The sequence below is a fragment of the Lepus europaeus genome, chromosome 4, assembly GCF_033115175.1.
Source record: "Lepus europaeus isolate LE1 chromosome 4, mLepTim1.pri, whole genome shotgun sequence".
NCBI classification, from domain to species: domain Eukaryota; kingdom Metazoa; phylum Chordata; class Mammalia; order Lagomorpha; family Leporidae; genus Lepus; species Lepus europaeus.
Genome location: NC_084830.1, coordinates 23711683 through 23727070, shown reverse-complemented (window position 1 = coordinate 23727070; position 15388 = coordinate 23711683). Strand labels below are relative to the sequence as shown.

General features: G+C 38.7%; 1 protein-coding gene across 1 annotated transcript in view; it reads right to left on the bottom strand.

Annotated features, from left to right (window-relative positions):
- TNFRSF11B (TNF receptor superfamily member 11b) overlaps positions 1 to 14413 on the bottom strand; it is a 28785-nt gene extending 14372 nt beyond the window's left edge. The window contains exon 1 of the mRNA XM_062188074.1: positions 14306 to 14413. Coding sequence (XP_062044058.1) covers positions 14306 to 14335 — 30 coding nt within the window. The 5' untranslated portion in view covers positions 14336 to 14413. The remainder of the gene's footprint in view (positions 1 to 14305) is intronic.
- Positions 14414 to 15388: the final 975 nt, after the last annotated feature.

The following is a 15388-nucleotide window of genomic DNA, read 5'->3' as shown; positions in this document are numbered from 1 at the left end:
TGGCCAGACCAGGTTATTACAGTCATTTGGGGAATGAACCAGTAGATGGAATATTCTCTCTCTCTTTCTTCCTCTCTCTCTCACTTTTCCATCCCTCCCTCTCTCTGTTCCACTGCCTTTCTAATAAATAAATCTTAAAAAACTGAATGGGAAATCATATACATAAGGGTTTTGTAGAAAACATAGGATGAAACTATTAACATAGACTTCAAGAAAAGTCTTGACCATGTATCAAAATGTAGATGAATGGATATTTATTTAAATGCTTTGAGTCAAATAAAATATTTAAAATATATGTGTAAATTTTGGTATTAAATTCTCTAAATAGTTTTTCAATTACTAGCCGATATATTCAGCTATTGGTCCTCCAAATATATAAACTTCTAATGATAATTCCCTATATTTAGGAAGCATGATGATATGGTAATGGTGGGTGCAGGGAAGAGAGAAAAGTGGGTTCTATGAATATTAAATTCTCTTCTGTCTATTCCATTTAAACATACACATATTAAACCCACCCTGCACCAGGCAGTGGATTAATTAATAATGTATATAATATTTTGGTTTGTTCCTACTGTGTTTTATCATTATTATCATTAATTCTCCACCAGCTACAAAAATGGATCTTTGGATAATTAACTTGTCCATTTTGTAGTGATTAGTACAAGCAAAATTCAATCCTAGATCATGTGGTATATAAGATGATTTATTTTGGTCAAATCCCTTTACATCAAAAAATACTTGTACTTATACTATCAATTTTATATTTTGTCCAAAAACAAGTGCTTATTTTTCATTAATACTCGAGGGCACATAGTTAGGAAGTCACCAATATCAAGAGGTTTCCTGAAGTCTAGGTGAACTGACTATGGCTTTCCCTGCCTCTTGCTAAGACTAGTTTTTCTCCAAAGCTACTAAGCTGGAAACTTCTCAGATGGTAAGTGATTTGACTAGAACACTCTACTGGTGAATGTGTCTTCCTAGAGGACCAAAGGAGAATACATTTCCTCCAGCAAGTTTATTTTTACATTACGCAATGTAACCAGTCCCATACTACTGGGCTTGCTCTCTGGTATGCAGAACCATGAATGACCCAGTGGGTTTCCATTTATGGAAGATTCATTAAAAGCAGCCCACGCAAAGCTTGAAATAACCACTTGGTTTGGGAGTTCCTTTTGTAATTCCTCGTCATGATCTTTGCCACAGAGTGAACTATTTGAGGACTATCCAGAGTTAGCTAAACTTCTGGTCAGTTTGGAAACAATGCCATTTTATAGCCCATCTTAGCCATGAAAGGAAACATCCTGATATATACCATAGTGAGTTTCCTAAATACTTCTTATAGAATAAATTATAAAGATTATTTAAAAATAAACTATTTTCTTGTATCAGTCCATTTGACTTTTGTTACAAATAGTCTTAAATCTTATAGTCTAGCTCCTCCCCATTTTTCTCATACTTTAAGTAATTAATTTATTTACCCATTTGGTAAACACTGAAAGAATTTCTATGCTCTGAAAATGTGGCTAAGTAATGTAGTTGAATAAGTTAATACACATCTAAAAGCTCACTCTGATGTAAAATACTCATAAGTCACCCACTGCAAAGAATTGGAGGCAAATGAAATAAGAAACAAGACAAAGAAAAGACTCAATGTAGAAACAGATCAGAAATTATGAGGGTCACCAGCGATGGAGAAGGAAAAAAAAAATCATGTTGGTTGATTGCGCTGGGAGGGGTGGAGCTAGAAGAAGCAGTTACAGAGCATGCCCATTAGGTATGTGGCACTGTAACAAATTACTGACAGCTGATAATAATAGAAGAATTGGTTGGGTTGGGAACATTATCCATCTATGATACTCAAGTGATAATATTTCATAGATGATAAGAAGCATGCAATGAGAACTCAGGATAGAGTCACAGCTGAATAGATAGCTTTCAAGTATATGAACACATAAATGACTGTAGAAGCAGAGAGAGTAGCTGTCATCACTGAAGAAAACTGTTTACAAGAAAATAAGGGATAAATGTATTAACTTTGGGAACTTACAGACATTTGTGCAATGAGATGAAAAAAGATCAGATAAAGTGTCACAGAGAATTTCAGGAAGAATGTTAAGTAATAATAAGTTTTTAAAAAATATTTATTTGAAAGAGTTACAGAGAGGGGGGGGGAGGGAAGAGAGGGAGAGAAAGGTGGAGGAGAAGGAATATCTCCCATCCTCTAGTTCACTCCCCAGATGGCCACAGTGGCCAGGGCTTGGCCAGGCTGAAGTCAGCAGCCAGGAGCCAGGAGATTCTTCCAGGTCTCTCAAGTGGGTAAGAGGGGCCCAAGCACTTGGGCTATCTTCCACTGCTTTTCTCAGGCCATCAGCAGGGAGCTAGAGAGAAACAGTAGCAGCTGGGACATGAGCTGGTACCCATATGAGATGCTGGCATTGCATGCCATGGCTTTATCCAGTATGCCACAACACTATCCCCAAGTTTTAAAAACATTCAACTTGATTGTTTAATAAGACCTTCAGATAAACTTGGTAAAAAAATAAGGTTTCAGACAAGTATGAGACATTTTTACATATGCTAATTGCATCAGACATAGGAAATAAAAGATGTTTTGAGACAGCCTCATTTCTAGAGACATGTTGATGTTTGTTTAGTCGCAAGTACCATACCTAAAATGTGCCATAAGCTGATTATATTCCCTACTTTTAATTATCTGCAAAAATAGCATTTCTGACTTGTTGATAAAATTAGTTTCAGCATTTTCCTAACTGGTGCCATTTTCTTATTCTAGTCCAAATGATTGAAGGCAGCTCCAATGGCTTTGCTTTGAGGAATCAGATTTTAAAAACGTATTTGTTCCCATATTTCTTAAATGCTTAGCATGGTGTCTTCCATATAGCAAGTATTCAATACATCTAATTTAATTGTGTTCAACTGAATAGATAAATTGAATACTTACTTGGTGTAATTATAATCATTTGGGATCTTAAAGACACAGAGAAATATCCATCATATAATGGATATATTTGCAAGGACAGGCACAGAGCCTGCAAGTTTTCCATCTTTAAAATGATAGTGATGACAGACTTTGCCTGAAGTTTGAACATTTTTTTCAAAGTATCTCCCATCTCACATGATATTTTGCATGTGCCACTGCATTTGTAGGCAGCTTCCATTTTAAATGTGAACGTATGAAATAAGCAAGAAATTCACTTGAGGGGTTTATCTACTGCAGCTGGTTGCCCACCTGAGGGTCTAACACAGTTTGGTCATTGTCACAACAACCAGTCATTTGGCTGGGAATTTTGTCTCTAGGTAAGAAAGTAAGTGAAAATGAACCCAATACATTTGTCTGTGCAGAATTGACTTTTTGTCAACAGGGGTGAGGAAACACAATTATGACTTATTAGATGAATCGATGAGTCAAATTACATATTATTTTGCTTCTTTGAGATGGAAGAACTTTCTCCGGGTGAAGTTTAACTTTTAGTATAATCTTTGTTCCTTTCAGAAGTTTCCTTTGTTTGACAGGAAGGTTTTAAATTAATTAGCAGTATCTTGCTTGTGTTCAGAATCCGTTCATGTTGTCAGGTTAGATTTGCTTATGATGCTTTGCTGCTTCAGAAGAGTTTTACAGACAATTAATATTTGACAGATTAATAAATAAAGGTGAGAGGGACCTCTGACCAAAAAGAACATGTAACACAGATAAATAACCTATAAATTTCCAAGGAAGATATATATAAATATTTTGGGTCCTAGATCTTAATATTTTTAATTATTATCTTAATTATTTATAATTATATTAATTATAAATATCTTAATTATACTAAACATAATCCTCTCAAATTATATACATTATACTTAATATAATATATAAATTATATCAATATAAATATATTTATTATTTATAATTTTCTTAATATTTTTTCTCCCGGAATTCTGTTAATCATGAAATTTGAGATATAATGTGAATTCTTGAAACCAACTCAACAGCAGAACCAGTTGCATTTTTCATTATAATTATCTCCATTCAGGCCCATTTGACAAGCACAGATATTATCATTAGTTCAAGCTTTTCCAGCTGAAACCCACGATATTTTGGCTCAGAATTGGCAATGCATTTTAGTATGTTCATAGTTTGGAACATAAATTTTTAAATTCTATGTAATGCTATAGTGCTTTTTTTGAAATAATACATTGTTCATATCACCTTATGAATCTCTTTAATTACTAATGACCTATATTGTAGCACAGTCAACTAATGGCTAAGGGAATTTAGGTAAAAGATAAGAAAAGCCATGGTGGTTATGAAATAGAATAGAACCTTGAAGTACAAATGGAATAAAACAGCATTTGAGTTACATATGTTGATATTTACTGCATGCCAATGATATATGAAACATGCTACATGTCCTAAGTGATTTGATAAATAATAGTCATATAATATACTATACTCCTATTATATAGCAAACTGTATATAGTAAGCCCTATCTTCTCATGCTATGAACATCCAGCCACTCCAAACCTTTCGGAGGATATGTGAGTATCCTCATTTTGTTAATGAATAAAGTGAGTCTCAGTAGTTAAATGATTTGTCAAATGCCACAGTACTAGCAGACTTTCAAGCTGGAATTCAAATTCTATCTGTTCTAAACAAATCTTTTAACTATCAACTCTTCTCTCTGGGGATTTATTGTCTTTTGAAAGAGACAAACATATAAATGATCAACTATAACACAATATAATTGGCCTCCAATTTCATCCATGTTTCAAATAACAAAATTCCATCCTTTCTTAGGGAGGAATAGTATTCCATTGTCTATCTGTATCACATTTTCTGTATTCATCAGTTGATGAAGTTACTTTGTTTCCCCTTGTTTGCTACTGTGAACAGTGATTTAATAAACATGTCAGTGTAGATATCTTTTGGACAGACTGATTTCATTTCCCTTGGATATACCTACTAGGAGGTTTGCTGAATCACCTGGTAGGAAAATTTAATGTGACCGACCTTCTATCTACATATAAATCTATCTATCCATCCCTCCTTCTATTTATCCTGGTGAATAAATTATTCTCCCTTCCTCTCTTGTCCTGGAATGTAGTGTTCATGCAACCTCTCTGGAAGATGATCCTGATATGGGGCCATCAGTGCACTTTATGCTAAGCTGTAACTTCTCAGTAATTCATACCCCCAAATTTGTTTCTTTGTAAAATAAAGACAGTATTCTAAAGAATTTTTGTGAAAACTAAGTGAAATATTATGTGTGACATGCATATATAGTAACTGTTCTAAAAGTGACTAGGTCTTTCTATTTTATGGTTTGCTTATTTGGGGTTGGCTTATAGATTAAAGGTGTAGATGAATAGATGAAGATGAACTAACTTCTACAAAGGAAGAGTCAGTAAGAAATAATGAGAAAAAGCATGCATAGGATAGAAAAAGCATGAATAGGATAAACTAATAATCTGAAAGCATAGATTGCTATCATTCATGATACTTTTTCTTCTCTTATTTGAAAGGCATAAAGATGTGTGGGGTGGGATTAGGGGAGAAGGGAAGATATCTTCCATCTGTGAGTTTACTTCCCAAATGTTCATAGCAGCCAGGATGGGGTCAGATATATAACAAGAGCTGGGAACTCAACCCCAGTCTCCCAGCTGGGTGAGAGGGACCCAAATCCTTGTGTTATCATTCACTGCCTCCCTTGAGCGCAATTAGCAGGACACATGAACCAGCATCGAGAGTCGAACCTGGCATGCTGATGTGGGAACTGGGTATCCCAGTGGCATCCCAACCACTATGCCAAAAGACTCCCCTTGGTCACTTGTGATTTTTAAATGCTTTTTGAAGTCCCTGCCCTTCATTGATCAGTCATAACTAGAATTTGGCTACTGAATGAGTGAGGACTATTTGGTTTTTATGTTGTAGTAGTAAATAATGACATAATATCAGTGGCTTAAATAACAACAAAGATTTATTACCCACTCATACTACACTCCCTAGCTGGCCTGTGGAAACCTCTTAGCATTGTCTGCTGTCCAGGACCTAGGATAATATAGAAGCTGATATCTAGAAAACAGCTTATTTGTTGTAGAGGAAGGAAAGAGGGGTACAAATAAAACTTCAGGGTGCTGTACATCCTCAATTGAGTACTTTAGTTTGGACGTGACACCATTTTAACTCAGAAGTCATTGGTTAGAACTATTCATATCCTGCCCCATCCCATCCTTACCAGAAGGAACTTAAGAAGTACAAGAGTAATTTTAAAAATATATGGATATGTAGCTGGCATTTGGTACAAGTGTTAAAACTCTTCTTTGGACACCCACATCTCAAGTTGGAGTGCCGAGGTTTGAGCCCAGGCTCTGCTTTCCATTCCACTTTCTGGCTAATATGTACCCTGGGAGGCACCAGGTATAGTAGGCTCCTTGGAACCCACAATGGACATCTGTATTGAGTCCCTGGCTGTTGTGGGCATTTAGGGAGTGATGAATCAGCAGATAGAAGATTTTCCTCTGTCTCTGTCTCTTTGCCTTTCAAATGAAATGAAAATAAACAAATTATAAAAAGAAGTTCATGGAAAAATGGAATCAAAAGACATGTTTATTTTGATGCAAAAACAATTTTGAAATCCAAGCATAACTTTTTAATAATGTGCATATCCACAAACTTGTAAAAGAACCCCTCATACTGTCCTACAAAGTTTCTGGATGGAGAAGAGCTGAGAACAGCATTACTATGCATCCTTCAATAAACATCACACATGTTTCCTACTGCACATTTATTTTAGCACAGTCCAGTTGATTATTTTTGCCTTTTTATTGTCCATTAAAAGAAGAGACAAGAAACTGAGTGTGGAGCAGAGGTCTTCTGTCTATCAGCTTTTGTATTACTCAAATGCAGTTTTTAATGGTCACGCCAAGCTACCCATTACCATGCTTATTATGCCTGAAGGTTTGACATTTACTCCAAAGAGCAGTGTGCAGTTTCAAGCACTTCTTTGTGAATACAAATTCAAAGAAAATTCTGCTCAATGAGTCTAAGGAGATTGCTAGTGACCATAATTAGACCTCTTCAGTAAGTCCTGAGGGAATGTCTTAGACTTGGCCTTAACTAAATGGAATATGAAAAATATACATATTAACAACTTCTATGCATATGAGCTAAAGACAAGAAGGATGTTTCAGGATAAGAAAATATTTTTTGGCTGAAAAGAAGAATCTGGGATACTAAAATATATGTCATACTACCTAAAAGTAGGTCGCATTTCAAAAGCTGCTTCCTCTTGTGGTCTCCACGACTCAAATAGGATTTCTTACACATGAATGAATGGGGCAGAAAAAAACCCAGACAATTGCAACAAGACCAATGATATTAATATATTCATGGAGTGATGGTTTCATTTTTTAAACTGTTTGTTCATTTTTGAAAGGCAGAGAGACAGAGAGACACACAAGAGAGATCATCTATCCACTGGCTCACTCCCCAAATGCCTGGGACCAGGCTAACACCAAGAGTTCAGAGTTCAATTCATGTTTCCAATGTGGGTCGCAGAGACCCACGTATTTGAACCATTTCCTACTGCATCCTGAAGTGCAATTAGCAGAAACCTGGAATTGGAAGAGGATCCAAGACTCAAACCCAGGGACTCCAATATGGGATACAGGTATCCCAAGTGGGGTATTAACCACCACACTAAAAGTTCACCTGGAGTAATAGTTTTTTAAAAGATTAATTTCTTTGCTTGAAAGAGTTATGGGGCAGAATGGGAGAAGGAAGGGATCTTCCATCTGCTGGTTCACTTCCCAAATAGCCACAACAGCCAGCGTTGGGCCAGGACAAAGCAGGAGCCAGGAATATTTTCTGGGTGTCTCACATGAGTGGTAGGGTCCCAGGCACTTAGGCCATCCTCCTCTGCTTTCCCAGGTGCATTAGCAGGGAGCTGGATCAGAAGTGGAGCAGCTGGAACATGAACCAGGGTTCCTATCAGATGCTAGGTCACAGACAGCAAATCGACATACTATGCCACAACACTGGCCCCTGGAGTAATATTTTTATAAATAAATATAAATATTTGTATAAATAAATAACTGATTTTTGCATGTGTAGAATAGGAAATAATGCATAGAACTTTTTTTTTCAATTCTAATGTCAAAAATCTAAAACTCAAGTAGAATTTCCATCAACTGACCTAAAAACTTCTATTTTAGACTTGTGGGAACAAAGACCTTTGAGAAGTGAAATGATTGATGGAACCCGAGAGCTTTTGCCTCCTGTCTGCCATTGCCCTCACAAAGTAGTGTCATTATACCATAAAATTGAATTCCTATATTATTCTGCTGTTTTTTGGTGGTTGTTGGTCAGGGCAGGGGGACACTGATGCAAATTGATGATGGGGCAACTTTGTGAAAATAGAAGACTAATATCTATTTTTTCTAAAAATTTTGAACAAGAAAGTAATAATAGATTTCTGGTTTTGAACAAGCAAATATAAGAACATGTGTGAGAACAAGAGCAAGAACAAGAGGAAGACCAAGAGTAGAACAGAAACAAGAACAACAGAATAAAAGCAAAGGAAAGACCCAGAAATAACAAGCTTTTGTTCTTGAAAAAAGAAAATCCAAGAACATGAGTGAAAGCAGGAGCAAAACCAGGATTAAGACTAAGACTAAGAAAGAAGAAAGTTTTGTTACTGAACAATGTTTTGGAATGAGAAAGAAATATTTTTAATAAGAAAATTGCAAGGAAATAGAGGGTTTTAGATTGAAGACCAGAGAAGAAATTGAATTCACCAAAGACAGTCAAAAAGCTTAGATGAAGCAATGTCTTGCTTTAAATTTAAATTAACATTGACACCAATTTTTCCATTTTACAGTTGATCATTGAGTCTTTTATAGAAAATACTGCCAAGGTGGAATGAATTGAAATAAAAATCTGAAGACTATCCTTCTATTACTTAAGAATATGCTTAAAGAAAATTAATATTTTACAGGACTAAGACTATCATTCTAAAGAGGTCAATTTTTAAAAATCACAACAAGAACGTGGTAAATCAGGACCATTAACGTCACATCAGTCTTTTGGAAGGACTTCAGGAATAGCATCCTCTCTCCATTCATGATCTGACTGGTTTAGGTGCTTTTGAGAAATTGGTGTGAAAAAAAAAAAAATCTACCTAAACACCTAGGAAATGATGTCATCCTGTAGTTGGGAGAAACCATTTTAGTGTGTCTGCAGACTGCCCTGGCCTTGGAACATTAGAGAGGCCAGGTAAATGTGAGGAGAGTGGGTACCAAGCAGCTTCTTACCTAACGTGTAGTAATCCTATTCTCGTCTCTTACAACTGTCTCAGAGAATTCTTTTCTTAGACTTTCTATGCGAGTTACCCCAAAATATTCTGTGGTAGTGAGTTCCAAAAACTAATTACATGTCACATAAAAATACTGTCCTTGTATCTATTTCAAGTTGGCCATACCTCACTCTTTCTTCTTGCCTGGATAGTTTACAGATGTTGCTAGGATTTCCGATTCACTAGTTCCTGCTATTGTGGGTTGCTAAGTTTTACTTTGACTTTTGTTTTCTTTTCTAACCATGGCTGCTATTGCTGTTCGTATTTGCGTTTTGTTTACCAGACTATCAATATCAGAAATATGCTCTGTGGGTAGCTTCACCCTCCCCCCTCCTCTCCTATGAAATCATCTTTCTCTGTGGCTCTAAAAAAAATCTTCTCTAGGCCAGTGACCCAGATTTTCATCTCCAGCCCAGGATTCTCATTTGCTATGAAATTGTTCAAATCTAAATATCTGCTGGGTATCCCTATTGGGGTGTTTTACAAACTTATACAACTTATCAAACCAAAAATAAAACATGTGATGCCTAAACCTAGTGGCTAGCACACAATCCAACCAGAGGGGAAGGACAGAAATCTGTTCATCTGAGCTTAGATTGCATCTCCACATATAAAGATATGAATGTTGCTCATTTTTGTGGCTTGCTTAAAAATAAAATTTCATAAAGGTATTGATATGAACCTTTATAGTAGAAATATAAAGAAAAATATTTAATATATTGCCATGCATGTATAATGTTAGATTTAAATTTTGAGCTCTAAATGCTGTTGGAACATCCATGTAAATTACTAGTGGATTTTTCAACATCCTTTGCTCCTTCAACTCAATAAACACACACTTAGTATCTGGTACTCTGAAGGTCTGGGGGTTAGAAATGAGTAAAATGAAAATCTGTGCTTGCAAAGACTTCATTGTTTCCCACAGAAGGGTGCTGTCCCCTATGAGAAGTTCTTAGATATTTTTAGGGCATTTTTTAGGATCATTATGAGTGTTGCCACTAGGTGCCCTGAATAATCAAGAGTCATCCCACTACCCACAACACTCACACATCCTATTGACAACTGTGTAAACAATTTAAGTGGAAAAAAAAAAAACCTATTTATAATTATCTTAGCATAAATTAGATCCCAATTTTATTTAGATGCAAACTATTTCAGATGTGGTTGTGATACTAAATGAATATCTAGGGAACTTCACAACATAAAATTTGAGAGTAGATTGGACTTTGTTTTTTGCTTGTTTGTTTTAGCCTCTCTAGCACCAATTATTTACTATTTTGGGAAAATCTTAGCACCAAAGCCTGTACTGTTCAAGTCACCAGTGTGATACATGCGCCCAGTCTTCATTTCCAGTGGTATATTCATGGTAATTCCAGATAAAGAGGCTAGAGATCACTACTGCTTTATGTTTTCTAGTGACGCTTATTTTATTATAAATTACTTTCCCTTTACTACTCCTTTATAGAATTGTTATGACATTATATTGATTTTTTAAAATTATATGTGTAGATAAAATACATGTACTCTGAATTTCATTTCAGGAGAGCAAGGAAGTTGTTACAAAGGATTTATTATGAAAGTACATGATAGAAGCCTGATATAATGGAGAACTATTTCCCTGCAGGGTGAAACATACAAGTACACTGATAATTTTGACATTCTGCTTCATCATAGCAACATAAGAGACACTCAGGCAACATTAGTCAAGGCTTTGAGTAATATAGACATAAATTTGTATACAAGTTTCTTTTTTATTCTCAATTTTTTTTTTTTTTTTTTTTTTTTTTGGCTTCAAAGGACAGAGTCAGGCTAAAGGAAATGCTTGGTTAAAGAGATAATAAGGAAAATAGTGTTTTTCTCAGAAAGCTTTCATTCAAAAAGAACAGGAGTTCAGGGCCCTGACAGCAACACCTGGAAGTCAAGCTAGGGGCTAGGAGAAATTGAGTGTCCCTTTAGTGCCCCTTTGATGAACACTACCATAGCTCTTCTTCTAGAACTAACTGGAGAAACAATCTGGCACAGAGTGCTTCCTGTGAGTTTGACAAGTGTGGTTTTACTTTAGGAAGTAAAATTAAAAACCAGATTGAAATTAAGAGCTGTTGCTAGGCAACACAGGTCCAAAAGGTTGCTGTGGACAGGGGTTAGGACTGTTTGGGACCTAGTATAGGTCAGATTCTCCTAGAAACTTCAAAGGTTTCGTTCTCTGAAGAAAGAAGGCTAGGAAAACACAAACTCAGTGACTGTGGAGAAGGACAGCAAAGCAAAATGAGTGACAAAAATCAGATGCTATAAAGGCTATATGCTAAAGGAGGACAGTTTCCTTGAAAAAAAAAAAAAAAAAGCAACTCCTTCCCCATACCCACACCCTTCCACCCCAACTCCTGGTATCTAAATAAGAACTCAGAGCTTCAGTCTGAAAACTCCTGTGGATGGTTCTGGCACTAGATGATGGGGAGTTTCAGCCCGTTAAGGGGAAGTTAGGCCACCATGTTCCCAGTGCATCGGGTCATTCGTGGGCAACTGTGAAAGAAATGTCTTGGTGTTGTTACTCTCTCCCCTTGCAGAGCAAATCTGCACTTGATGACATTACTGAGCATCCCAGGGAAGCCTACGACCCTGGCCTTCGTCCTGATGATGGCATTTACCCACTCTGTCACTGCTCACCCACCGGCGTATCCTCTGCTCTCACAAAAGGAATCTAGAATATCTGGAATTCTACTTCGTCATGCAGTGTTACTTGTCTTACTTCTTGGATCCAGGACATCTTATTATGTCTCCTACAACGAGACAACCTACCTGTCCTTCCAGCTTAAATGGTCAATTCTTCCTCCTGTGAATACCATGCACATAGACATAGTTCACTTGGCTCTAGGTTGCCCTATCGTTCTCTGTGAGTGTAGTGCTAGAAACTGGTGCTAATGTGGAACAGGAACTTTACATGGCAGTGGATATACATATATCATTACTGCCATTTCATAGAAAAGAAAACTAAGGGCCACAGTGTTCTCTCAGGTAAGTGGTAGTACAGGGCTTTGAATTTTGGCCCATCTGATAACTGCTATTAGTGCAACTTCCCTTACTAAGTCTTTGAGAGTAAGATCTTTTATATATTCCCAAGTCAGCTAGTACTTCCTCTTTTATAACTTAATTATGTATACAACTACTTGACCAACGTCTGCCTTCTCCAGTTCGCTGTGAGGACCATAGGAACAGGGATAGTATTTATCTTGGTTTTCCTGTGGCTTTTAGCATCCCTAGCACACAGAATCAAATATCTTAATGCTTCTAGTTCCTGGAACTGCACTTCAGTGATTACAAAAGGACATCCAAACTCTTTATGTGTAAGGATGAAGTGCCCATTTCCAATCATCTACAAAATAAAGTCAACTTCAGAAACTAAAGAAAGGGAAAGTGAAATCCTTCCCGTTTACAGTATTTACAATGTCCAAATATATATGAAGTCTTCTCTTCTGGTTATACTGAGCCACCAAACATGTACTGACCTTTCTTTACAGAGCATATATATATATATATATAATGTGTCTATTTATTATTTAGAAAGAGTTATTAGGAGCACAAATTATTTTGTAGAAATTCTGAAAGTTAGTGTATGGCCGTACCACCCTAAATGCGCTGGATCTTGTCTGATCTCGGAAGCTAAGCAGGGTCTAGCAAAGGTAGTACTTGGATGGGAGAAATTGTAAAATTTATAAGACACTGATAGTTTAATATCAATTAAACCTTTGACAAAATACTAAACACTGCGAAGAATAAAATTTTTCCTGTATTAATTGCAAAATTATCGACATGAGCCAAAAATTAGAATTAGTAGATCAATTGTGTTATATCCATGCAGTAGAGTACTATACAGCAATGAAAATGGAATAACTATTATACTACTAACAGTGAAAATAAATCCCACAACAGAACTTTGATTGAGTGGAGCCAGACACAAAAAAGTATACAAAGTCCATTTACATAAAGTTCCAATACAAGCAAAACACGTACGTTGTTCAGTTTAGGATGCTGGTTACGCTGGCTAGGAACACAGAGTGGCAGGGACCGGGACAGGGTGCCTCCAGGTTGCTGTAATGCAGGCCTTGTTCTGTGTGCCAGCTCAAAAGTGCTCACTTGGAGAAACTTCATTAGACCCTCAGGGCTTGTGCCGTTCTGTGTATATTATGTTTCAATAGTGATTTACTTTATAAAAAGTTCTCTTTACTATCCATATTGATAGTTATCAGTCCATCTAACAAAACTATGTGTAAATTCCTGTTCAACACACCTTTTCTTTAGTGACTTGGCTGTTTATTTACTTACTTGAGTTTCCCAGGACCTACATGGACAACTCCCTTATTGCAGTTAATAAGTGTGTGGAGTAGGAGAGAGAGAGAGAGGGATGGAGGGAGAGAGAAGAGATCTTTTCTCTGGGGCCCGTTCTTCCACATCTCCCCTCATACTTGCATAGCGAGACTAACGATGTATCCCATCATATTCACTGCCTCCAATAATGTAGAGTAGTTACAATAGTTTTTAAAAGACTGCTCTTCCTTTCCGATTCACCAAGGGCAACTCCTTGCCAGTAGGAATAATGATAAAATACAGCCCAAGCCAGTGAAGCAAAGAGAGTATAAATTACGTGAGGACTTGAGTAATCTGAGCTGAAGAAACAGCAAATAAAATGAAAAAAAAAAAAATCAGTGAAAGAAAAAAGATCTACATCTGCTCTCCCCGTGCATAAACTCAGCAGGAACTTAGCTACAGAAAAAGGACGCCCTAGGGGAAGCGCTGTACAGGTAAAAGGAGGTTTCCTGTTACAGCCGGACCCCAAATCCAGCAGAGAGGGCGAGCGGCGCTTCCTCTCCCCATCCCTGCGCCGGGACGTCCAGGGACCAGGTGGCACGCAGCCTCCTGGCACCCGCGCGTCCCCCGGGGCCGGGACTCACCACGAGCGCGCAGCACAGCAACTTGTTCATTGTGGTCCCCGGGAAACCTCAGGCTCTCGGGCAGCGGCGGCGGCGGCGGCGGCGGCGGCGGCGGCGGGGCGAACGCGAGGTGCGTCTGTGCAGCCGGTGCACTGGTCACGTTATATATAGCAACGGGCCGACAGGAAGTATCGCCTGCCTTTGATCCGTCATTTTTCTTCCTCGGTCCAAACTTGGCACCTTTCCTTTTTAGGAACCTCGGGCGGGAGCGGTGGGGGAGGTCAGGGGGGCGTGCGGAAAGCTCTGGGTTAACGCTTTCTCAGCCAGGGTGGAAAGATTCCTCCCAGAGAGGTGGGGCGTGGTGGGGCAGGGATGTCTGGTCCCCAGGACAGGGAGGGGGAAAAATCCACGAGGCCGAGGAACAAACAAGGCAGCCGCTGTGTCCGCGCGGCTGGCTCTGAGGTTTCTCGGCCTCTTCCCGCCAGGGGCCGGCCTCCTGGCAGCCGCAGCGGCGGGGACAGGGCTGGGCGCGCGCTGGGGAGCCGCTGGGCTGTGTCTCCTCCACCCGGAGCGTCTCCCTCGGCCAACATCCTGACGCAGCTGGAGTGCGTCCCAGACACTCTGTGCGCTCGGCTCGGCTCGCGGGGGGAACGCTGTGAGTTTCCGCCTTGTTCCGTCGTCTGACCCTCTTCTGTGCGGGTTCTGAGAGCTCAAATAACAAGGCCTCTCTTTGTATGGCGCAGCCTTTGTCTGCATGCGAGGATGGGGCGGTTGCAGCCATTAATCTTCAGGGTTCCAGACCCTGTGGAAGGAACTCCTCGAAGTCATGTGATTGACTCTAAAGCCTGTACTTTTCCCCCATTCACTTCTCCTCCGAGCCAGAGAGAAGCTGCAGAGTACACACCTACTGCCTCGGGCAGGAAAACCGGTGCGGGCCACTGCCTTCTTGGCCGCACGGATCGGATCGACATCATTAAAGGGCTCTTGGTGCCCTTAGCGTCCTGCACACTCCTCCTTCATGCTTGCTCCGCTGTCCCCGAGCAGTTGCCCGTAGTTGGGCATTTTGACATGAAAGATTCGGGCCACCCCTTCGGTCCCACCAGC